This window comes from Stegostoma tigrinum, chromosome 9 (genome assembly GCF_030684315.1).
Source record: "Stegostoma tigrinum isolate sSteTig4 chromosome 9, sSteTig4.hap1, whole genome shotgun sequence".
Taxonomy (NCBI): Eukaryota; Metazoa; Chordata; class Chondrichthyes; order Orectolobiformes; family Stegostomatidae; genus Stegostoma; species Stegostoma tigrinum.
The window spans coordinates 51,758,978-51,784,019 of NC_081362.1; the positions used below are offsets into that span (position 1 = coordinate 51,758,978).

Consider the following 25,042-nt stretch of genomic DNA (forward strand, 5'->3'; position numbering starts at 1 on the left):
TTGTATTTCATTGTCAAATATGAATAAATTTAGCAACTTGAACCTCTGAAAATATTTATTATTTGTTGTATTTTTTGCATTAGTATTCATTCAGAATTGAATAATAGTCAAAAGTAAGTCCATTTCAGGTTCCAATGATAAAACATAGCTCAATTTGTAGAAATTTCAATACATTTGGGATTAGGAAATGTGGCCAATGCAAAGTTAAATTGGAAGGTGGACTAAATATGTCGTGAAGTCCTTTGTTCTTAATTGCTTCTGCAGAAATTTTCAGCTGGACTGTAACAGTTTTCCAGGTAATGAAATTCTTCCTCCTGCTGCTGATCTTAAACTTCAACAAAATGTACAAGATAAATTACCATAGGCAAAATGAAAGTGTTGCTTTGAGCAGTGACTACACAGTGAAGTATAATAAGTAGGACATGGGAGGTGTCTCGAATGTCATTTCTAACTAAAGACATTAGGCAGATATATCACAGTGCAGGCTGGATGTCAGTTTGGTAAAATCCAGAGCAATTTATCACTGATTGAACCCTTGAAGTGCTGTGGGAAGGCTGGATGTTCATTTTGTTGTGTACAATTCCATTTCACTATATTCTTCAAGTCAGTTCTTTGTCTTGATGTTTAAAGGCTGACATTGTTATAACTTGGCATTTTGTGTATGTAAAATGTCACTGGTATGTGACCTATAGGGTACATTGTTATTAATACAAATTATTTTTCTGATCTACTTATCATGGAGTTATAGAATGTTTAGAGCACAGAAGGAGACCATTTGACCTGTCATGCCTATCCAGCTATCTGCAAGAACAACACAGTTAGATTCAGTAACCTCGTGCAATTATCTCTTCATAAAATTATCAATTTGCTCTGAAAGCCATGTTCTCAAACAATATGCTCCCTATTTTAATCATTGAACATTGTCTGGGGAAGAGAGGTGGTGAGGGGAAGTTCACTATTTTTGTAGAGAATAAGGGGACATAAATACTTCTCCTCAGCCTTGGACATTAAAGGCAACTGAATGTCACTGGGGATTAAAGAACATTGAGCATTTTTGGAGAAATGAGGGGGGAGGAAGCATCGTCAAGGAGATGTAAGGGAGGGTGAGGAGGTAAATAAACATTGTTGGGGTGGTGAAGGAAACGAATGAATACTGCTGGGGTATTGGGAAATTGGTGGTTGAACTGTCAATGAGTAGAGGTTGTGCAGTGTTGTGGTTGATATCTTCATTTAAACCAATGTAAGAGTTTCTGTGCTTGAGATCAAGCCTGCATTTGACCAAGTACAACATCAAGGAGCCCTAGTAAAACTGGAGTCAGTGGGAATGAGGACAAAACACTGCTGACTGGAATTATACTTGACACATAGGAAGATGACTGTGGTTATTGGAGATCAGTCAACTCAGCCCCAGGAGATCTCTGTAGGAGTTCCTCAGGGTAGTGTTCTAAGTCTAAACATCTTCAGCTGCTTTATCAATATCCTTCCTTCTACCATAAGGTCAGAAGTGGGGATGTTTGTTGGTGATTGCATAATTTTCAGCACCATTTGTGACCCCTCAGATACTGAAATAGTCTATGTTCAAATGCAGAAAGATCTAGATAATATCCATGCTTGGGCTGAAAAGTGGCTCGTAAAATTCACACCACTCAAATGACCATCTCCAAAAAAGACAATCTAACTATCAACCTTTGATATTTATTGGCATTAGCATCACTGAATGCCCCACTATCAACAATCTGGAGATTACCATTGATCAGAAACCAAACTTGACTAGCCATATAAATATGATGGCAACAAGAGCAGTTCAGCGGCTGGGAATCCAGCAACGAGTACCTCATCTCTTGACTCCTCAAGCCTGTCCACAAGCAACAAGACACAAGTCAGGAGTGTGATGAAATGCTTTCCACTTGCCCAGATGGGTGCAGCTCCAAGCACACTCAAGAAGCTTGTTGCTATCCAGGGCGAAACAGTCACTTGATTAGCATCACATCCACAACCATCCACTCCCTCTGCCATTGCAACAGCGTGCTCCACCTCCAAGTTGCTCTGCAGCAATTCGCCAAAGTTCCTTTGACAGCACCTTCCAAACCTATGACCATGTCCATCTAGAAGGACAAGGGCAATAGATTCATGGGAATGCCTCTACTTGCAAGTTCCCTTCCAAGTGACTCACCATCCTGACTTGGAAATGTATCATCCTTGCTTTAGCATCTTTGGATCAAAATCCTGGAATTCCCTCCCTGATGGCATTGGTTCTACGTATAGCACATGGTGTGCTGTGGCTCAAGGAAGCAGCTCACCACCACATTCTCAAGGGCAGTCAGGGACTGGCAATAGATCCTGCCGCAGCTAGCATTGCCCAATGAACAAAAAAGAAACAAGACAATGGATTGAGGGCAAACCTTAAGGGTCTTCATCACAGAATCACGGAATTTCTACAGTGTAGAAAGAAGACATTCAGCCCATTGTGTCCTCCAAGTGACTCTCCAAAAAGCACCCGCCCTGACCCACCCCATCCGCATAGCCGCACAATTTCCATGGTTTGCCCACTGAGATTGCATGTCCCTGGATACAACAGGGCAATTTAGATTGGCCAATCCACCTAACCTGCATACTTTTGTACAGTGAAAGGAAACCGGAGCACCCAGTAGAACCCCACACAGACATGTCACCCAGGGCTGGTATTGAACCAGGCCCCGCACTATGAGGCAGCAGTGCTAACTACTGTACCACCACGCTAAGTCCCCATACACTGTCCTTTCCCCTCCTTCTGTCTGTTTCTGTTCTGTTTCCCTCTTGTTAATTTAGTCCCTACTCATTCCCTCACTCTAAACATGATGTCCAGTTTTTAGTGCTGCATTCTTAATGAAACACCTCACATCAATACAGTTCCTTATTAGCGTAGATGCAGATTTTTGAGCTTTGCCATTCAAGTGGATAAAGTGTGAACAGTGGCCTTTTGTTCATTGGTTTCATTTCATTTTGAGGCTTGGTTAACAATTTATGTGGTTAGTTCCCAAGAACAATTGTTGAAATGTCCGACAGGCGTCGGTGAGATTTGCATGCAGTTGACATTTCAAAGACACAACTGATTCTAATAGAATATCCATTTTCAGCACAGGTAATGACTGCTCCCTGGGGAGTGAGCAGCTCCCCCACTGGCCCCATCCCCCATCTTAGATAATGAATAATCGTCAATCTAATTTGTAAAATTCTCCTACATCCATGAAACAATTCTATGATTCAGTTTAATCTTTGGGTGCAGACAGTGATAGTTCTGAGACTAGAGATGAAAGTCTTCTTTGCAGGCTGCAGATGTTGCTGCTATCACATTTGTTAGACATTTAATGATATTAATCCAGTTCCTAATAATGGGAAATACTGAGTTTGGTATTACATGGGAACAGAAGATTTAGGAGGTTGCTATGTTTCAGGACATTTTCTATATTTGTTCTTAATTATTGAAGTTCTAACTTTAAAAAAAACTATTTAAACACAATTAGAAAGGCAAAGAAAAGATTGCATAGCTAGAAAATTATGCACAGTAGTGGTGGCAAGACTGAAGGCAAAATTATGGGTGGGATATTATGCTTCTTTATCCAGCCTGAACAGTAGTGAGGAAGTTGGAAATGTTTTCTTTCATTCAATCTCGATGTCAAGGAAAAGTTTGCCAATTTTTCCCCATAAGATGCAATTGGCAACTTCAGAATATTGTGATTAAGTTGTAACCACAGTGAACCCATTAATTGCATCTCATTATGAGCTCAACCTTTCTCATTTATATGCATCTCTCTTTTTCTCCCCTTGAGAAACTAGATAGTGCCAGTTCTCGAAATGAAACTTAGAGCAGTTACCTGGTGGCAGCTTGTCCAGACACTTGTCCAGACCTTCATCCAACTCTATCTTGCTGACTGTGTCCTGCATGCTCTATGGACCCTACTGTCCTCCACCCTTTACCAATGCAAGCATCATCAGCAAGCCACCAGGCTCACTCATCGCCATGCCTGCCCTTAGGCCACCTCTCACGCCACAACACACCTCAAGACTTCACTTGGAAGTTCGGGGTCACCTGCGATTTGTGTGATTCTGCCAGGTTGATTCCGACACATGGTTACAGGGTTTTGGAGGGATATGGGCCAGGAGCAGGCAAGTGGAACTAGTTTAGTTTGGGATTATGTTCAACATGGACTGTTTGGACTGAAGAATTTGTTTTTGTGCTGTATGACTCCATGACTCTACAACTAGAGGCTGTTATAGAATTACAGAATCCCTGCAGTGCGGAAGCAGACTGTTCAGCACATCAAGCCCACAGTGACCCCCTGAAAAGCACCCCACCTAAACAGACCCATCCAAATCCCATAACCTCTTACTTCCCATGGCTTATCCACCTAGCCTGCACACTCCTGTACACTATGGGCAATATAGCATGGCCAATACACCTAACCTGCCCATCTTTAGACTGTAGGATGGATCTGGAGCACCCAGAGGAAACCCATGCAGACACGATGATAATGTGCAAACTCCACACAGACTGGTGCTCTATGTTGGAATCAAACTCAGGCCTATAGCTTTGTGAGGCAGCAGTGCTGACCATTAAACCACTGTGCCTATCAACCTAATTTTTCAATGCTCACTCTCTTTGCACTTACCTAGAAACTGCCAGTCTCTGTGCCTGATATGGCTTTTCTGTGCAAATGGAGAGGCAGGAAGCTTTTGATGTTGGGGCACTGAATAGTCAAGGACAGTGAACATGTTGCCAGAGCAGGACTCGTTCTCAGAGTGGCTGTCTGGGCATGCCATTCTCACAAGGGAGACACATTCTCTCTCACAAGGCCATCACGGTTGCAGCTGTCCTGAATTTTTATGCCAGTGACTTGTTTCAGGGGGTCACTGGGGACTTGTGTGCCATCTCCAAATCCTACACCTACAAATAACCCATGATGCAACTGATGTCATTTTCTCCAGGTCATTAGCTTTTCAAGTCCTTCCCTTGTGACAGGAAAGAACCTGTCAAGCAGCCTGAGCAGTGGCATTCTCCATCATCTCTGGCTTCTCCCTGGTGCAAGATGCTGGAGATTGCACGCATGTTGTTTTGTGACACCAGCAAGAAAAGTTTTCACTCTTTCAAGGCCTCTGCATTAGGTATCCTGGGAACTGCTGTGCTGCATACATATGAGAGGACTCAAATGTTCTTATATCCTTCCAAGGACCTGGGGCAATACAGGCAGTTGAGAGACAAGAGCTACACCTTCCAAATGTGGATGATGTCACTTTTACAAAACTCTCAGACTGCCACAGGTCAAAGGTGCAACACTGCCCATGCTTCGACCAAGGCTATTGTGGACGAAGCTGTAGGATTCCTTAAAATGAGATTTAAATGCCTTAACTGCTGTCAGGAACCTTGCAGTATAACCCAGAAAAGGTGTGCCCTGTCATTATGGAGTGCTGTGCCCTTCCCAAGTGGATCTGACAAAGTGGGGGATTGTCCTGAATGCAAACAAAGTGGGAAATTAACATCAATCTTCTGAGGATGAAGAGAAGCATGGGGATTAGCACATTGATAGGAGGACTATCCAACAGAGCATGATAGAGCAGTGCATTGCAGAGCTTGATTTTTAAAAAAGACAGAACCTAATTGAAACCCACTTACAGGATGAATGAGCTGGTTTTGGACTTCGTCTTAATTGTTTAACTTTCTGTTGGCCATATATCAAGCAGCCTCTCATGAGGACGATGCACATGTGAACATGGCTATTTTTGCAGTTCTGATCTTTTGTGTCATTGAACAAATGCCTAGTTACCATCTGATTACATGATTGCCATCGCCAGGTAATTGATTTTCTGACATCTACGTATGACATGTCCTACTGATTATTAGAGGAAAAGGAGAGTTAGAGAAACAAAACATTCACATTATATGGTAATAAGGTTAAGGTTGGGGTTAATTTTCTTGAAACATTTTAGTCTGCACACAGTTTTTGAGTGTTAAAAGCAGTGAAATCTCCTATGATTGCCAGTCGGTTTGTGAGTAGCCATCAGGCATCGAACCTTCTATCATTGGTAACCTTTCAATGTTTCAGGATGCATGAAGCCTTCTAAATAGCCCTCAAATGCTTGGGCATCCTCCAGGATAGTGTTGAACATTTATGAGACATCACTTCGTCAAGAAAAGCTACATAGCATGTTATGAGATAGTATGGACATGTGATCTGCCCATTTTTGAATGTCCATGTAATCCCTTGAGAGGTTCACACATAGACTGGAACTTTTCACATGTGGAATCATCTCTCACAAGGCGGGTGGAGCAATGTTTGCAGGTCCGTGCTTTAGAAAAATCCCTGCACAGTTTAGTCTCATTGATGTTTGATTTAAAGTAGTGTGTTTTGGCTTCAGTCATCAAAGTCAAGACTCAAGGATCCCTGGTGTCTTATGCTATTTTCAGTCAAGGACTCAGCTGCTCGATGAGAAATGCTTGACCAGTGCAGCAACTTTCATTTTTAGCATGTCCAAACATGCTGCTTATCTCTCACATGGTACACCGCCACCAGGTCCGACAGTGACAAAAACACTGGAGTACACATTTTAGAGTGCAAGTGCATTTATTTATGTGTCGGCCTAGAAGATTTGAGTAGTTTTTCCTGGAAGCATTTGGGCCATGAAGGCCCAGGCCTGCTGAGAATGCCTTGCCTCAGTGTATCCTCACCATCCTTATCTGGCTGTTGTGGAGATTTTGGCATTTCAGTCAGGGGGCAGATGGAGGGCTGGGAACCACTGTCCAGTGTCCTGAGAAGAAGCTCCCGAGTTCTCTGTGTTGCAAATGCCTTCTCTGAATGCTAGCTGACACCACCCCGAGCACCCGGAGTCAGTTCAAAATCACTTGTTCCCAACTCGCCTTCTTATTGATGCTGAGCACCTATGGCTGCAGTGATGTAGTGCATAGCCATACACCTATCTGGTGAATATTGAGTACACTAGAAATGGGTCTCCATGGCAATTACCAACCGCACTATGAAGAGAACCAGACGCATGCATGCTGCAGTCAGCATGATGCTCGCAAGGTCGGTAAACTCTTCCAACCCTTAATCCATTTTACCAACTGCCTCTGACAAACCTATTTGTAGTCCCTGTGTCTGCCTATGCATTTTCACAACATCATTAATGACACAGACAATGGGATTGTCTTGTGTCTGGGACTGTGCAGGTGCCAGGTTTCCAATAGTCCTCTAAGTACCAAAATACTGAAATGTTTCTTTGATTAGCTAAAGAGGATGCTGGTGATGTATTCACGAGATTGTGCTCCCGCTTCATAGAAATATAGAAACCAGGAGCCGGAGCATGATCCTGTTCCATCATTCTATTAGATCATGAAATGATCCTCCTACCTCAATACCATGTTCCTGCTTTCTCTGCAAATCTCTTGATGCCTTTAAAATCTAAAAAGAATCTATCTCTTTCTTGAGTATATTCAGTGACTTGTCCTCCCCCAGCCTTTTGTGGTGGAGAATTTTCAGGTTCACTATTGTTTGAGTGAGGTATTTTATTTTCGTCATCTCAGTCCTAAATTGTCAATGTTCCCCTTTCTAGACTCCCCAACTTAGAAAATACCTACCTTATAAAAGCCTGCACAGCTCTGTTAAAAAATTACACATTTCATCAACTTGTCTCTTATCCTTCGAAAAGCGAATGAGTATTCCAGTGTAATCTAGAGAGAGAACTCACCGAGGTGAAGGTCTCTGAGCTGGTGGGGGCTCCAGGTAAAAACCTTCCCAGTGCGTCCTTTGAAGTTTGAGTGGCTTCCTCCAAAGAGGTAGAGGTAATGGAACACGTCTCCAATTCTAGTCACTTTGGGTGGATATTTGTTAGGTACTTTTCATGCCTGCATATGAGAAGGTAGGTGACTTGAATATGAAGGACAAAAGCTCATGTAGGTTAAGAATAATTTATTGTTGGTGATAGTGGGAGAGTACAACTTGGGTTGATTACCTTCTGAAGTCTTCCTGCCTCCTCATGCATAGTCATGCCATTTTCCAGCCAGATCCAGTACTTTTTATTCATTTAAGGTGGAACCCACGTCTACCGATTCCTGTCTGTCCCCAATCTGCTAGTCCTGACCCCCTCCGAGCAGAAAAAGTGAGGGGCTGAGTATTATGGCAGGGGATGACTGAACAGTAAGTGATGGCGCAGGAGCAGAAGAGATGGTGAGGTGGCCTCAGTGAGTGAGTAAGAAGCACAGAAGGCAGAAATAGCAAGTAGTTTGGGATTATGAGGGACTAATAGTCATTAAGTGGATATATTCTCCACAAGTTGGTGGAGGACAGGGTGGACTGGGCACCATAAATCTCACTGGAAAACACACCTTGACTGAAATGGGTAATTTAATGCTGTCTCGTTAAAAGTGAAAACATGAAAGCATTGTGATTGCTTTCAAGTTGACCATTCAGTTACTTATCTTTACGGTTTTCATTATTTCAATTCTCCTCAATTTTTGAAAAAGAAACAGTTGTGAGACATGGATTGAATTTCTGAGACATTCTACACCATATGCATGCAAAAGAAAGTACATTTTTCAAACAGCAAAAGCAACGCTGAATGGATAATCAGATACAACAAAATGCTGTTCTATTGTGCTTTGCAACCTGATACATTGAATAGCTGATACATTCATGGATGGTTGTTTGGTAAATGTGTCCAGTCAGTAATTCTTCACAGAAATAACTATTGAAGTAATGAAATGCCCCAAACAAAGGTGAAACGTAGCATTCTACAAATTCTAAGGCTAAGTAAAAATAGAAAATGGTGTAAATATTCAGCAGGTCAGACAATGTCTGCAAGGCGAACAACAGAATTAATATTTCAGGTCTGATCATTTATCTTAACTGCTTTTGTCCACATGCTTAAAGCTGGAATAGATTCAGAGAATGGGACATAAGTTAACTGGGTTGAACAGCAACAAAAATGGGAGGACGAAGTTGCGCAATGATAAATTCAGATTTGTCCTTAATCTGGGCAGTTTGAAGAATAAATGTAGGGAAGTGATCATGGGAAGGTAATGTCCCCACACGTCATCACTGACCGCTGTTGTATTAATTTGTCTGCACTGTTGCTCACCATGGGGTATGTTTGCTGCCACCATTATCTTTCAGGGTAGGGATCTACAGAACCTGCTACTTCTAGTGTGGTGAAGGAAAACCATAAATAAGCACAATGAGAAGAAATCATTTTCTGAAATAAGATGTGATTTATTGCATATTAGCAAGAAAGTGCAAATTATACAGACGTGATAGATATTGGCATAGATACTCAATCAAGCGTAGAAACCCTACTTTCAACCTGGTCAGACTTAACAAAAAGGGACTTAATTTTAGATTAGTTCCGCAGTAGGGATTCCTGCTCAGGAACCTTATGTTCCAAACAGCAGAGACCTGTCTCAGAAATATCGGACCAGCAGAGGAGTGATTCATCACTAGTGATGCCCCATTTTACACATATCGCTGTACCATATTCTGAACTGTAAATGTTCAGCAGCATCACCAGCCACTTTGACATCTCCTGTGAAAGAGTAGCAATGTAAGGGAAGTGTAGAGATAGCATAGGAGTTGGTTGGATGAGGGAAAGGCGGTAGTAATAAGTGGGCGTGGTGTGTAGTGTGCCAATGGCTAAGTTGGCAGAGGTAAGCATGATGCCAGGTAAGTTGATGAGTCCTAAGCTGGGTCAAAGGACCTGGTTAGATGAGGATAGTGTTGTGTCAACTGTTCAGAGAGTTAGCTCCAGTGCTTTTTTTTCAACTTCATTCATGGGACATGGCTGGTGATGACTGGACCATCATTTATTGCCCATCCCTAGTTTCTCTTGACAAGCTGATAATGAGCTGACTTCTTGAACCACTGCAGTTCACTTACTTGATAATGCCCTTCGGGAGCAAGTTTCCGGATTTTGTCCAGTGATGCTGAGGAATAGCAATTTCAGGCCCCAGGAAATAGCAACATGAGTAGGCCATTCAGCCTGTCAAGTCTGCTCCACCATTCAACAGGATTGTGGCTGGTACGACATTCCACAGGAGTGTCCTTTCCCCATAAACATTGATTTCTCCGACTGAATCTATCTATCTTAGCCTTACATATACAAAAGGACTCTGCCCCACAGCTCACTATAGCAAGGAGTTCCAAAGACCCTCAGTCCTCTGAAAGAAGAAATTCCTCCACATCTCCATCTTAAATTGGCGCCCCTTCAGTCTGAAACTAGCCACTCTGGTCCTGGACTCTTCCACAAGAGGAAACTTCTTCTTAGTATTTATTCTGTCAAGTGCCTTAGGAAACCTCACTGTTTCAATGAAATCTTCTAAACTCCAGTGAATAGAGTCCCAACCGGTTTAGCTTTTTTCTCATAAGATAATCTCTCCAAAACAGGGATCATCCTAGTGAGCCTTCACTGAACTGTCTCCAATGAAATAGTATGCTTCCTTAAATAAGGGGACCAAAACCGCTCTCAGTACTTCAGATGTTGTCTCACTAGCACCTTGAACAGGAGCAGAAAGATTTCCCTACTCTTCAGCGCCAACCCCCTTGAAATCAGAGTCAATATTCCATTAGTTTCCCTGATTACCTGCTGCCGCTGTGTACTAGCTTTCTATGTTTTGTGCACACGTACCGTTAAGCCCCGTTGTGTTGCAGCTTTCTACAGTTTTTCTCTATTTAAATTCTATTCTGTCTTTTGTCCTGCCTTCCAAAATGAACATCTTCACGTTTTCCCATAATGCAATCCATTTGCCAACTTTTTTGCCCAATATCTCTCTGTAAACTGTTTGTTTGTAGCCCCCTCACAACTTGCTTTTCCACCTCTTCTAGCATTGCCTCCAAATTTAGCTACAGTAAAACCCGAAACAACTGTGGAAGCAGTAAATCAGGAACAAAAACAAAGTTGCTGGAAAACCTGAGCAGGTTTGACAGCATCTGCGAAGGAGAAAACAGAGTTAACGTTTTGAGTCCGGTGACCCTTCCTCAGATTCCTGTTTTCCACTGTTTTCCTCTGTTTTCTCCTTCGCAGATGCTGTCAAACCTGCTTAGGTTTTCCAGCAACTTTGTTTTTGTTCATTATTTGGCTACAGTACATTCACTTCCTTCCCCCAAGTCATTAATACATGTAAACAGTTGCCATCCCAGCACTGATCCCTATGGAACCCCACTGGTCGCTAGTCTCCAACCTGAAAAAGCACCCCATGTCCCTACTCGCTATTTTTTGCCCATGATCCAATTCCTTATCTGTGTCAATACCTCCAACACTACCTCCAACACTGAGGCCTCTTAGCTATATCACTTAACCTTTTGTGGTACCTTGTCGAACACCTGCTGGAAGTCCAAATACAACACATCAACAGGTTCTCTCTTGGTCATTCTGGTTGAGACTTCCTCAAGAACTGTAACAAATTAGTCAGACACAATTTCTCCTTCAAATGCTTATGATTGTGATGATTTATGATTGTGATATTTTCCCAAGTCAGGATGATGAATAGCTTGGAGGAGAATTTGCAGGTGGTGCTGTTACATCTTGTTCGTTTAGATTGTAATGGTCACGGGTTTGGAAGGTACCTTCTGAGGACCCTTAGTAAATGTCTGCAGTACATCTTGCAGATGAGGTACATTGGTGTTACTGAGCTTTAGGGGGAGTAAATATTTTTTGGTATGTGGAGCCGGTTAAGTGAGCTGCTTTGTCCTGGATGGTGTCAAGTTTCTTGAGTATTGTTAGAGCTGCTGTCATCCAGGCACATGGGGAGTATTTCAACACACTCCTGTCTTGTGCCTTATACATGGTGGACAGGCTTTGGGGAGTCAGAAGATGAGTTACCTGCCATAGTATTCCTAGCTCTGGCCTGCTTTTGTAGCCACTGTGACATGTGGCGAGTCCACTCGAGTTTTTGGTCAATGATAACCCCAGGATGTTGATAGTGGGGGATTCAATGACAGTAACACCATTAAAGAGGCAGTTGTTAGATTGCCTCTTATTGAAGCTGGTCATTGCCTGAATGTGCAAGTGGAAATCTGGATATTGCTCAGGTCTTGCTGCATTAGAATGTAGATTACTTCAGCATCTGAGAAGTCAAGAATGGTACTGAACATTGTGCAATCATCAACAAACATTCCCTTTCTCACCACATGATAGAGGGAAGATCATTAATGAAGCAGTGGAAGATGGTTGGTCTGGGGGTGCTATCGTGAAGAAATCCTGCAGTGATGTCCTGGAGCTGAGCTGACTGGCCTCCAACAGCCAAAATCATCTTGCTTTGTATCAGATATGGCTCTAACCAATGGAGAGTCTACCTCCAGTTACCACTGACTTCAGCTTTGCTTGGAATCCTTGATGCCCCACTAAGTCAAATGCGGCCTTTGTGCCAAGGGCAGTAACGTTTACTTCACCTCTAGAATTCAGGCCTTTTTCCATGTTCAAAAGATTGACGTGAGGTCTGTAGCTGAGTAGCCTTGGCAGAAGCCAAACTAGGTGTTGGGGAGTAGATTATAGCAGAACAAGTGCTCCTTGATCATAAAGTTGTTGACACCTTCCTTCATTTTATTGATGATTGAGAATTGATTGATGGAGTAGTAATTGGCTGAGTTGGATTTGTCTTGCTTTTTGTGGAGTAGAGGGTGTCCTGTTAGATAGTGGCGTCAAGTCAAAGTAGGGATATCGGATCAGATTGGATCAAGGGAAGATGTGTTTGTCAGGTGAGGGAAGGATGGTAGAGTGTTGCGTTCAAGAGTTTTAGGTATTAGTGGTGGTGGTTGTGGACAGCCATTCATGTGAGAGAGATTCATGTTAATATATACCGAGAAGCAGAGTAGCTGTTAATCCTCTAACATTTCCTGGGGAACTATTAAGTTTACGTGAGTGAACCCTTTAAATTGTCTAACTTAGGGAGTTTTTGGAGGGCTCCAAATGCAGAGGAATTGCCAATCAGAATTTGAAATATTTTGCAGAATTTCCTCAAATTTAGCTTTGTCTTTGAAAGACATGCAGTTCTAGAGCAATTAGGAATGAGCTATAAATGCTGGTTTTGCCAGTAATACTCACATCCCGTGGAAAAAATATAGGAAAAACAAATGCTTATACCAGTTCTTGCTCTTTTTCTCTTGTTTGGTGATACTCTTAATTCAGGTCAATTGTCAACTGTGTAAGACAAGAAACTAATTGTGGAATTTCATCATACAGACGCTGAACAGATTTATACTAATTTGTTATTATTTTTGTGAGGGTTTTAACAAAATGTTTTTGTTTTAAAATTAGTTCATCCCCTCACTAAGATAGAAGTTTGAAAGAGCCTAATGATGTGCTTGCATGAAAATATTGCACTGCAGAGTTTCAAAATTCCTGTTAAGTGTCAGGGAATAGCAGCTTATTTTCTTTTAACTGAGAGCAGCATTACACTTTTTCGCTGTTCGTTCAGCATAGACAATAACTGGATGCTGCTGAACAGCAATATCAATACTTATCTCTAAATCTTCACATTCAAACTGATGCATCATCATATCTTCCATCCCGTAAAAATAATACAAATTTTCTGCTGCTATAGATAGATGATTCATTTTCTTATTTAATGATTTTAAGATTTTAATCAGTAAATAAGAAAGCCAAAGGATCTTGAGACTCAGATAAACAGCTTGTCAAGAGTGGCATTAGGTCGTAAAAAAGATAAAAAAGATATTTTGGTTTTGTACCTTAAGGCATGGAAATCAAAACAAAGAAGGTAATATTAAACATGTCCAACAGTTTTGTTAGCTACACTCGGCATGCTATGTTTTTTGACAACTTAAAACAAGGTAGGAAAATAGAGTAGTGAAGTTTCACAAAGATGTGTTCAGGAAGTTGGAGAAGTGGAAAATTATTCATTCAGTGACATGATCAAAGTCTTCATAATTTTGAACAATTATTAGAAGGTGAGAACTGAAAGAACTTACGGATGCAGTAAATCAGGAACAAAAACAAAGTTGCTGGAAAAGCCCAGCATCTGTGAAGGAAATAAACAGAGTTAACGTTTCGGGTCCGGTGTCCCTTCCTCAGAATTGAAGTTCTGGCTGTCAACCTTTTCTATGCATCTCATAATTTTATAGACTTCTGTCAGGTTTCCCCTCAGCCTGTACTGCTCCAGAGAAAACAACCCTAGTTGTTCTAGCCTGTCCTTGTAGCTATGATATTGATATGTGAGAAATTCATTAATTCTTGAAATTAATGATTCATTCACTACTACATATAGAAACTTTAGTTTTTGAAGTCAGCCTTTCTGGAACATATCAATCAGATCCTCAAGAATGTTATTAAATATCATTTTGTGTGCTTGTCTGGAATCTCTCTCTGATAGTAATGATAATAGGCTGTATTATCTGTTTGGTTCATTCTTCAGTGTGAATTCAGGAATCCATTTCTCAGTTGTTTCACTGGTTATTTATGCCTGTATAGTGCAATTTACCTCCCTTTACTCCCCTGGTTGCTCTTTAATATGGTATGAGAACATGTGGAAAATGAAGTGAGTTGTAAAAACAAAAGTAAATCACTTACTGAATTTTATGTGCTTCCTTACCTTCAAATGCACCAGTCTAGGAGCATAAAAACCAGCCTTTGTCTTCTGGAAAATGAAGTCAACCATAAAAACAGAAGTAGCTTTATTTTCCAGGTACCTAAGGCTAGACATTAGGCTTGTGGTCTTGTGCAATTGGAGGCAGGAAAGCACACAAATTTCAGTGGGTCAGTTACCCTCCATTAACCAACCTGACCCTGACGTTGACCCATCTGAAATGTTATGGGGGTGACGGTTATGGCTCATCCACAAATTGGCCTCTTAAGGGCCTCATCCTATTTCTGACGGTACTTTACCCACACCAGGAGAGAATTCACACAATACGGGAAGCCTAGGAGGACGTTGTGTCGTTTTGAGTTGGGAGAAATAAGATAGGTGTACCTCCTTTTGGAATTTCCTGAGAATGTTCCAGAAACGGGTCCCTCACCAAGGTTATCCTTCAGTCTAAGCCTGGTACAACTTCCTCTCTGTTCTTCTCACTGAGATCCCTGACCCTTGGCAAACCCAGGCTCCCCACCATGTTGTCTTAGCATGGCCATCACTTCCAGTGGTGCTTTATTTTTTGTTCATTCACGAGATGAAGATGTCACTGACTAAGGTAGTGGATATTGCCCACAGGGCAGTGAAGAGTCAACCACATTGCTGTGGATCTGGAGTCACTTGTGGATCAGACCAGGTAAGGGTAGCAGTTTGCTTCCCTAAAAGGCATTAGTGAGCCAGAAGGGTTTTTTTTTATTCCCTGACAATCAACAATGGATTCATGGTCATTATTAGATGACTATTAATTCTAGATACTTATTGAAATCAAATTTTACCATCTGCCATAGTGGGATTTGAACCTGGGACCCCAGAACATTATCTGGGTCTCGGGATTAACAGTCCAGCGATAATACCACTAGACCATTGCCTTCGCTGAAGTGGAGGGAAAGTATGATATGACAATACTGGCATCTGTTGGATTTGTGCATAATGCTGCTTCATGTTTCTGCACACCAACTACAAGTGATTCAAGTCTTCAGGTGATAATTTTAGATATTTATGGGATCTTGAGTGATTCACAAGTAAAGCTTTACAAAGCTTTTGGAGACTGTTTTGCTTGCAGTAGCCTGTGGGTGTTTTGACCTTAAAGATTTCAAAGTACTTATTGATGCTATTGTAAATTCTGAACTATTCAGAAACTTATGGTATCTGAGATTGGAAGAACGAAAACAAAAGGAAGTTTGAAATGATTATTCTCATGGTTTCAAGCATTTTCTACATTGTAACATTATGTTCTTCTCTCGGCAATGATGTCATTTATTGACTTAACATTCTCAATGTACTCATAATATGCAACACTTTGGAAAATAACTTTGGATCAAAGTAGTTCTAAAGATTATTGTTATGAATTGTTGGGCTATGAGCATTGCTGTCATGCATTGCCTCCCCTTGGATGGCATCCATCTCCTTCTTGAGGTTTAAGGAGGGATTTCAAGCACTTAGAATCCGAAAGCATAGCCTGTTATGTTGGAGTGGGTGAAATTTTGCTGGGGCTCACAAGTTTGGGGATGCACCGATATCTCACAGAACTGTGGGAGTTACAGAGATGTGGAATAATGTAATTATGGAAAAGGCTTGCAAATTTGAAAATTGAGATGTCGGTTAACTGGGAGCTAATGTAAATCAGTTAGCACAAGGCTAATGGGAAAATTATATTTAGTCTGAATGGGTTAATAGGCAACAGAATTTTGAACTATCTCAAGTTTTTGATGGGCAGAGGAAGCTAGTCAAGGCTTTTCCATCATTAAATTTTAAAGTAGCAAATGAATTGGTGAAGCTTTCATTTACAATGAATTGAGAAATTGGGGAAAGTTTATGGCGGTGGAAATATTAGTGATTAGTGATTAGTTAATGCTTTGGTTTATGCTTAGAAGCTCACCTGTTAGGTCTAAGTATGAGACCAAGTTTGTAAACAGCCTGGTTCAACCTCAGTCAATCAAGAGGAAAGATAAAACATTTAAGAAATTGTCAAAAGACTTTTTTTTAAGAAAAATGAATGGTCAAGAATTGCTGTAAAGGGACAGAGAGGTTTTGATGATAATAAAATGTGAGGCTGGATGAACACAGCAGGCCAAGCAGCATCTCAGGAGCACAAAAGCTGACGTTTCGGGCCTAGACCCTTCATGATGAAGGGTCTAGGCCCAAAACGTCAGCTTTTGTGCTCCTGGGATGCTGCTTGGCCTGCTGTGTTCATCCAGCCTCACATTTTATTATCTTGGAATTCTCCAGCATCTGCAGTTCCCATTATCTCCTGAGGTTTTGATGAGGCAGTTTTAAGGAAGAGGCTCAAGGCAATTCTAGTCTTTGTAAAGAATGGTGTGGCGTAAGGAGGCAGTAAGGACATAAGAAGAAAAGAATATAAGGATATGGAGGAGATTGTGAAGGTAGTGTGACAGTTCAGTCACATGGAGCAATTTTAAAATATGGGCAAAGAAATTCATTTCATATCATAGAATCCTTATAGTGTGGAAGGTGGCCATTCAGCCCACCGAGTCCACATTGACCCTCTGTAGATCATCCCGCCTGAACCCACCACTTATCCAATCCACCTAACTTGCACGTTCTTGGATGATTTAGCACTGTCAATCCACATAACCTGCATATCTTATATACAATGATTTAGATAAGGAAACTAAGTGCAATATCTCTATATTTGCGGATGACACAAAATTGGGTAGGAGGGTGAGCTGTGAGGAGGATGCAGAGATGTTTCAGGGCAGTTTGGACAGGTTGAGTGAGTGGGCAAATGTGTGATGGATGCAGTACAATGTGAATAAATGGGAGGTTATCCATTTTGGTAACAAAACAGGAAGATAGGAACCATTTCCACTCCCCCTCCCATTCTTTAGATGACATGTCCATCATGGGCCTCCTGCAGTGCCACTATGATGCCACCCGAAGGTTGCAGGAACAGCAACTCATATTCCGCTTGGGAACCCTGCAGCCCAATGGTATCAATGTGGATTTCACCAGCTTCAAAATCTCCCCTTCCCCCACCGCATCCCTAAACCAGCCCAGTTCGTCCCCTCCCCCCACTGCACCACACAACCAGCCCAGCTCTTCCCCTCCACCCACTGCATCCCAAAACCAGTCCAACCTGTCTCTGCCTCCCTAACCTGTTCTTCCTCCCACCCATCCCTTCCTCCCACCCCAAGCCGCACCCCCATCTCCTACCTACTAACCTCATCCCACCTCCTTGACCTGTCCGTCTTCCCTGGACTGACCTATCCCCTCCCTACCTCCCCACCTATACTCTCTCCACCTATCTTCTTTTCTCTCCATCTTCGGTCCACCTCCCCCTCTCTCCCTATTTATTCCAGAACCCTCACCCCATCCCCCTCTCTGATGAAGGGTCGAGGCCCGAAATGTCAGCTTCTGTGCTCCTGAGATGCTGCTTGGCCTGCTGTGTTCATCCAGCCTCACATTTTATTATCTTGGATTCTCCAGCATCTGCAGTTCCCGTGATCTGTTCTGTACTAATATATTTTTCATTGTATCAATTACTGCGAGAGGCAGATTCAGTTTCAAGAGATGTAGATTCTTCCTAATGTGTGGAAGCTACCTGGGTAAAAATGCTATTGATGGTCAAGACTGGAGGAATACTTATTTTTAATCAGTTATCAGTTTTCAAAAATGTTTGCTTTGGGCTCCCCTCTCATAACCTGAGGGAGATGTCAACATTCCCATGATGAAACCTGCAGTCTCTGTAATTCTACCCAAATATTTGCCTCAGTCACAACTTCAGTAAGTGCCAATGTTTTTCACTACCCATGTTTACCCTGCTGTCTCAGGATTTAAAGTTTTGGTTTCAGATTTTGGTGGTCAGATGCTTAGTGTGCACAATTGAAATGACTTCTCATCATATTAGTGTACATATCTTTTCATTTATTTGAAATCATCACTGAGTTAGCAAGAAGAGAAATTTCCAATGATCTGCTAAAACGGCTGGATCGTTGTATTGAGCAAGGTAACATCAGAAGCTTCAGATTGATAATTTTGTTTCAAATCAGACTGTGGATAGGGAAATTTTGAGCATGAGAAAATAAGCATTTTTAAATTGAAATTTTAAGGCCATTTCATGATCAAGCAATTTCCCAATTATAATTGGGTCTTTTTATTTCTCAGTTCTTGTGGATACCTTGCTGTTCTAAATTTTGCCCAATGCCAAAATTATGGATGGTCTGCTGTTCTCAGGCTTTAAATTAACCTATTCACTTTGTAACATTTATTAGGCAACTCTATTTGTTGCTGTGTGTAATTGCTCAATTCTTCCTTGGGTGACTTGGCCAAGCGCAGGAACTTATCACCGAAGGAATTGTGGATAGGGTTCTGCATTTATGGAATAGTGCACCAGAGTATAAACATTATATTACTGGCAGCCTAAATTCTGTGTAGAATGCATTGTACAACCAAAACCTGTCACAATAAACATGGGCATTATGGCCCTGATATTTTGGAGAAGGCGTGGAGAGTGTGTTGGCTTGAAGGGGTAAAAATAAATAAGGCTGGACATGCTCAGGTCTTCCTGAATTTAATAAGACACTGTCATTCCTTTTGTAACCTGCTTGGTAAACGGTTAAATTGATATTTTGCTCAGCTGACAGGAATCAACAGGAGGAAACCAAAGACTGGGAATGATTGGAGGCAGAAGTTACTGGTTACAATAGGAGGAGAGAGAGGGAGTGACAGACAGAGTTGCAAATGGCAGAGGAAAGGACACAGTATTCTTTGAGGGTCAATGGGAGCTCTGCTGCTTCTTCTGGCACAGCGGTAGTTCCTTTGGAGTAGTAACTTCTACTTTTGATTCTACTGTGGGACCCGGATTTAAATTTATTAATAAAATGTCCTGCCTCTCCTAGTTCACTTTTGTGTTGTGTTTCTTTAATCTTTTTAATTTCAACAGCAATATTTTTAAAAACTGACAATAATATAAGTTCATAATTATTCATAATTGTATTGTAGCATCTCCATCAATTTTTCATCAGTTTTTGCCACTACCAGATGGAATGCGAGAATTTGCTGAGTCAATAGAAATGAGCAGTTTTGCTCCAAAATACAACAATCTAAATAAGATGCCCTGACTTCAGTTGGAAAATGCGTAGGTAGATATCAGGCAAGGATAGGCTTTAGTGCAGGGTGTGTTTGACACGAGGAGCATGGATAGGATAGATAGCCAAGGTCTTTTTCCCAGGGTAGGAAAGTCGAAAACCAGAGGGCATAGGTTTAAGGTGAGAAGAGAAAAATGTAAAAGGGACCTGTAGGGCAACTTTTCACTCAGAGGGTAGTTTGCATGTGGAAGGAACTGCCAGAGGATATAGTGGAGGCTGGTACAATTACGGAATTTAAAAGGCATCTGGACGGATACATGAATAGGGAGGGTTTAGAGGGATATGGGGCATTTGCTGGCAAATAGGATGAGATTAATTTAGGTTATCTGGTCAGCATGGACAGGTTGGATTGAAGGGTCTGTTTTTGTGCTGCACAACTCTGAGTCTGTGACTCTAACTAGCCAATTTAACTCTGTAACTTTTCATACACACGTAGAATAGTCGTGTGGGTGAAGAGGTAGAGGTTAGCTGGAACCTGTAGAAACACAATGGTACTCAGTGTGCATCTTTACAGTCAGAAAGTGCGAAAACAAAAACTTGCACAAATAGTCAGACGGGAAAGGGTTATCATTTTGGCATACCCACTGACAAGAACTGGATGGAGCAGTGACACTAATTTTATCCATTTTCAGTTTATTTCCTTTGAAGAGGTCAGCAAAATAAAATAATCATGAATATTGTGTTGGCGCATGTGGCAGTAGTGTAATATACACCCATTCTCCAACTGCAAAACATTGTTGGTTTCTGGTTTTGGATCATTAAAATACATACTTTAAGCCTTTAATTAGTTTTTCTAGTACACTTCTAATTAGAACCGATTTTATGACTGCTGCTATTACAAATTCCAATGTTTTACACAGCTATTGAAAATTGTACTCTACACAATATGGTCACTGTGGGTAACCAGTTCTATTCGTTTCTTTGCAGGAGCAAGGAAAGATTCGAGTTATTTTTAATGTTGGAACAGATGACATCACCATTGAAGAATCAAGTGGTATTGTAAATGATGGGAAGTACCACATAGTACGGTTTACACGGAGCGGTGGTAATGCCACTCTGCAGGTTGACAACTGGCCAGTCATTGAACGTTATCCATCAGGTATGTGCTCAAAGGCAGTACAAAGGCATATTTACACAGATAGTACATATTTTTACATATCACTTCTCGTTCTGTCTGAAATTGGGTGACAATGTAGTATTCAGGGCAATATGGATACCCACTCATCCAAATCATTAACAATAAAATGTCTGTGAGATGTGCAGCCAACTCGGCTGATGAACAGGAAATGCATAAAAAGACTGTAGTTTTGTTTTATAGTGTTGTTCACAACCTTTGCGGTGTTGGATTTTTTTAAGAACTCATGAGTGAACTGGGTGATCTACAGATGTAAATATATAAAATGTCAATGCCTCAATATCAAATTAACATTTAAACAGTGAAAAGGCTTTGACAAAAGCTGTGTGAGTAAATGGAAAATAAATTTCGCATAGGGTTTCATAATACTGTATCCTACTGAATGCCTAACTACCCTATTAGTATGAAACTGATATCATCGGCATTTTGTTTCATTTAGCTGATGCAAATAGGCTGTGTACAATAAATTTAGTACCACATTTGATGTTACCTGAAAAAAAGACTATGCTTCCAAAGGGAAGAATTCTCCCAAGAATAAAAGACAATTTAAAATCAAAAATGTAAACTTAAGATCAGAAATGTTTCCATTTGATTTAACAATTAATAGTGCATTGTGATTTACATATAGTTAACTAGTTTCTGAATTATTTGACCACATGAAGTATGAACTAACATTGCATTTATCCACAAAGTAAACAGTGTCCTTGGGTAAAGATTCGTTTTTGGCAGTGGTGCAGGATAGGTGATATCAAATCAACTGTCTCATAAGCTAAGCAGCTCCCTTCCAGTTCCATTGCAGTCACTGAAATTAAATGTCAGGCTCTTCATTTGATGGGCAACCAATCTACCTACAGCACAGGAACTACAGTGGCTCAAGAAGGCAGCTCGCCACCACCTTCTCAAGGGCAACAGTGATGGCTATAAATACCGGCCAGCCAGTGACAACTATGTCTCCCAAGTGAATAAAAAAATCGAATACCACTGACTTTGTGCAACTCTCCAAGATGAATTTCTACCCCATAGTCCGTAACTATTCAAATTAAGGCATTAGTAATGTCATTTATGTACATCAAAATCAACAAAATTAAGGTTTTGATAAATTCCTGAGTCTGGATAGTTTGTGGCTTATGTACTATGTTTCTTTTGTTGTTTTGTTTATTTATAATCCACTTAATGCTTTCAGATTTATATAAAGAAGATTAGGAACAATACATAAACAACATGAGTATTTCATGGTCTTTTGAATATGTTTCACACCTAACCAGGCATTGAAAGGTGTTGTGTCATAACGATATAATGAAACTACTGTCTGATGTAGAAGCCTGTAAGGACCTGGCACTGTGGCTTGCAAAGAATTGTGAATTTATTGGTCTCCATTCGAAACCAAATTTTTCAGGACCAATGCGGACCACTGGTTACGCAAGGCATTGAAGTAAATCTGCTGTGATTTTCCCTTTTCTGTCACTTTCAGTGCTCTTGCAAGTTTCCATCGTGCTAAGGAGACATTTGGTTCAGGTAGATACTAAAAAACATAAACTGAGAGCCAGAAAAACATAGGGTGAAGTTCACCAGAAAAAGTAAATGATTGAAAGAGGTTGTTCGTTCCTAACTTTTCTGCGTTCAGATCCAAAGTATTGTTGACTTGTTATTGTGGAAAAGAAATGCTTTTAAGACTTTCCAAGTAATTGCCATCATCTTTGATCAAGAGACTGGAAAATGTGCAGTAATGCAGAACTGAACTTCTGCTTCAGCATGGCAGAGTCATAAGTATTGAGTAGTGATTTGCGCAAGAATGAGGAAAAAATAATTTGTGTTTTTTCAAACATTAGCCGGACAGCTGTTTCTTTCTTACATTTATGTTAAGATTAACAGTTACACATAGTTAACTCTAAAATTATGATCAGAGCTAAATTAAATTAGTTAATTTAAATTTTATTTTAAAAAGTATTGGAATTTTGACAGTGAACTTACAATAAGGACCAAGGCATTTAAGCTCATTTATAACGATGATAAACTTATGCATGCTTTGCTTTAATACATGTTGATTTTATTTTCAGCCAGTTTCTGAAATCAACCACTTTAGGACTCATTCTTCTTGAACATTTCAAATAGACAAGTTCAGAAATGCGCAGAGCACTGTTGACTTGAGTTATGTACACTAGTAAGGTCACATATTCTAGTAACAGCTGAAGCTCCCTTTGAGGATCTTGTTTCTGATCATTACACAGTGAGTCCGGTAGGAGGTGCACATATGTGGATGTTAGATGAAGTGATATCTAGGCATACCTGTGCTGTACTTTTGAAAGTTTTTCCCACAACCTCTAGTCCACCCTTATCCTTAAGGACCCTTGTCCTTTGGACAAAACTGGAGCTGAAATCTAGAATATTGCTGGTGCCCTGAAACAAGGAATAAAACATGAAAAATACTAAGTTTCAAAATGTTATTGTATATGTTCTGAATGTGAAATATTTCAAGAAACAGCTGTCTTGAAGACCCTACATAGGATAATGGCTTGAATGGCCTAATGATTCAAATGGACTCCGCTCTAAAATGGCACATCTTGCAATTATAAACACGAACAATCCTACTTCTAAAATAGGCATTCTAAACTGCGCAAACTTTACTCTAAAATTTACTTTAGTCTAAAATGAAATGAAAAGAGTCATAGTGTCACCCTTCTGTCCAACTCGTCCGCACCGACCAGACATCCCAATCTGACCTAATCCCATTTGCCAGCATTTGGCCCATATCCCTGTAAACACTTCCTATTGATATACCCATCCAGATGCCTTTTAAATGTTCTAGTTGTATCCAACCTCCACCACTTCATCTGGCAGCTCGTTCCAAACAAGCATCACAAAAAAACTGCGTAATCATTTATACACTAATGTAAGTTGAGACATGAATTTTGAAATGGTACTCTAAACTCAGTGAATCAAATTACTTAAATGTGAAAGTATCACTCCCTGGCATATTGAACATCTTTTCTTGGCACAGGGATTAAGTTAGGAAAAGGAAACAGCGTATTACACAAAAATCTATTTGCATTTTTTGCCCACAGTATCAGATTAAACTAATTGCTTTAGCATGTGCAATAGATAGCTCAATTTAGCCCAGTCAGGAAAAAAGATCTCAGAAAAGTTATAGCTACGGTGTTTTGCAGAACAGCTACTTTAAATTTGTTTAATGATTTTTGCAAAGTGAAAGAAATTGAAAGCATGAAAGAAACCACTGGAAGTCCATCATAGTTAATGAATAATTAACACTGGAAATTAATAGAAGTTTATAGGTTGTTAAGGAATGGTATATTTTGATGATGCTCTAGCTAAAAGCTTTATACAAAATTAAAAACACTCTTTCATTATCATTCAGAAGAGAATCTCCGCCTGATTTTCTGGCTGCTGACACATCTTGAGCTTTCATCTGTATTGCTTGGTTTAATGTTCTGCCAAGGAAGAAACCGAACAGACCTGTCCAGTCAATTTATTGAATTTGTCAGTTGTATCTGTGAATTTTATTGACAAGGGGGGCAAGAATGGCACTGCTGAATTCTAACAACATTGTCTAGAAGTGCATGCAAAGAAAACATAAATACCGTTTACCAAACACAACTTTGTTAGCCTCGAGGGAAAAGAAAAATGTTATCAAGTTTTGAAAAATGAACACCATGATGTCAATTAATTGGTTTCAAGCTATTAATGGTAATTTCAGATGTAAGTTGCAATGATGAATGCTGTTATTTCTTAGCTCCAAAATAACTCATGATGTATTTTTCATGGTATGGTAAGGAAACGCCAGCAATGTCATGGATCAGCCATAACAATTTATATTCTACAGATAAGATGCAACAGGCAAATGACAAATAGTGAAATCATAAGTCAGTCACAGACAAAGTCAGTTTACTTCTTTTGGAAAACACTTCATAGCTTAACTTTATTATCGAAATAATTTTTAAAAATCAGACCATACAAGGATAGATTTTTCTGCAACATAAGTAGAGTGTGATTCAAATGGTGACCAGAATTTAGCAGTAGATGAACTTTAACGAAATTCTAAATAAAATAATATGACAAGTCCAACACCACAGGCTTTGCAATTTTTGTTATGTCCCATGAGTTAGTTTAAACTTGTACTCTGTGACCAATTGCAACTTTACATATTAAAAACCATAACTAATTGTACTGATTACAACACAA

The 25,042-nt window shown here is 40.4% G+C and overlaps 1 protein-coding gene across 49 annotated transcripts in view; it reads left to right on the plus strand.

Moving 5' to 3' along the window:
- nrxn1a (neurexin 1a) overlaps positions 1-25,042 on the plus strand; it is a 1,700,803-nt gene that overhangs the window by 1,521,649 nt on the left and 154,112 nt on the right. For all 49 annotated transcript variants that reach the window (XM_059648525.1, XM_059648528.1, XM_059648548.1 and 46 more), the window contains one exon: positions 20,638-20,809. In XM_059648525.1, the coding sequence (XP_059504508.1) occupies positions 20,638-20,809 (172 nt within the window). The remainder of the gene's footprint in view (positions 1-20,637; positions 20,810-25,042) is intronic.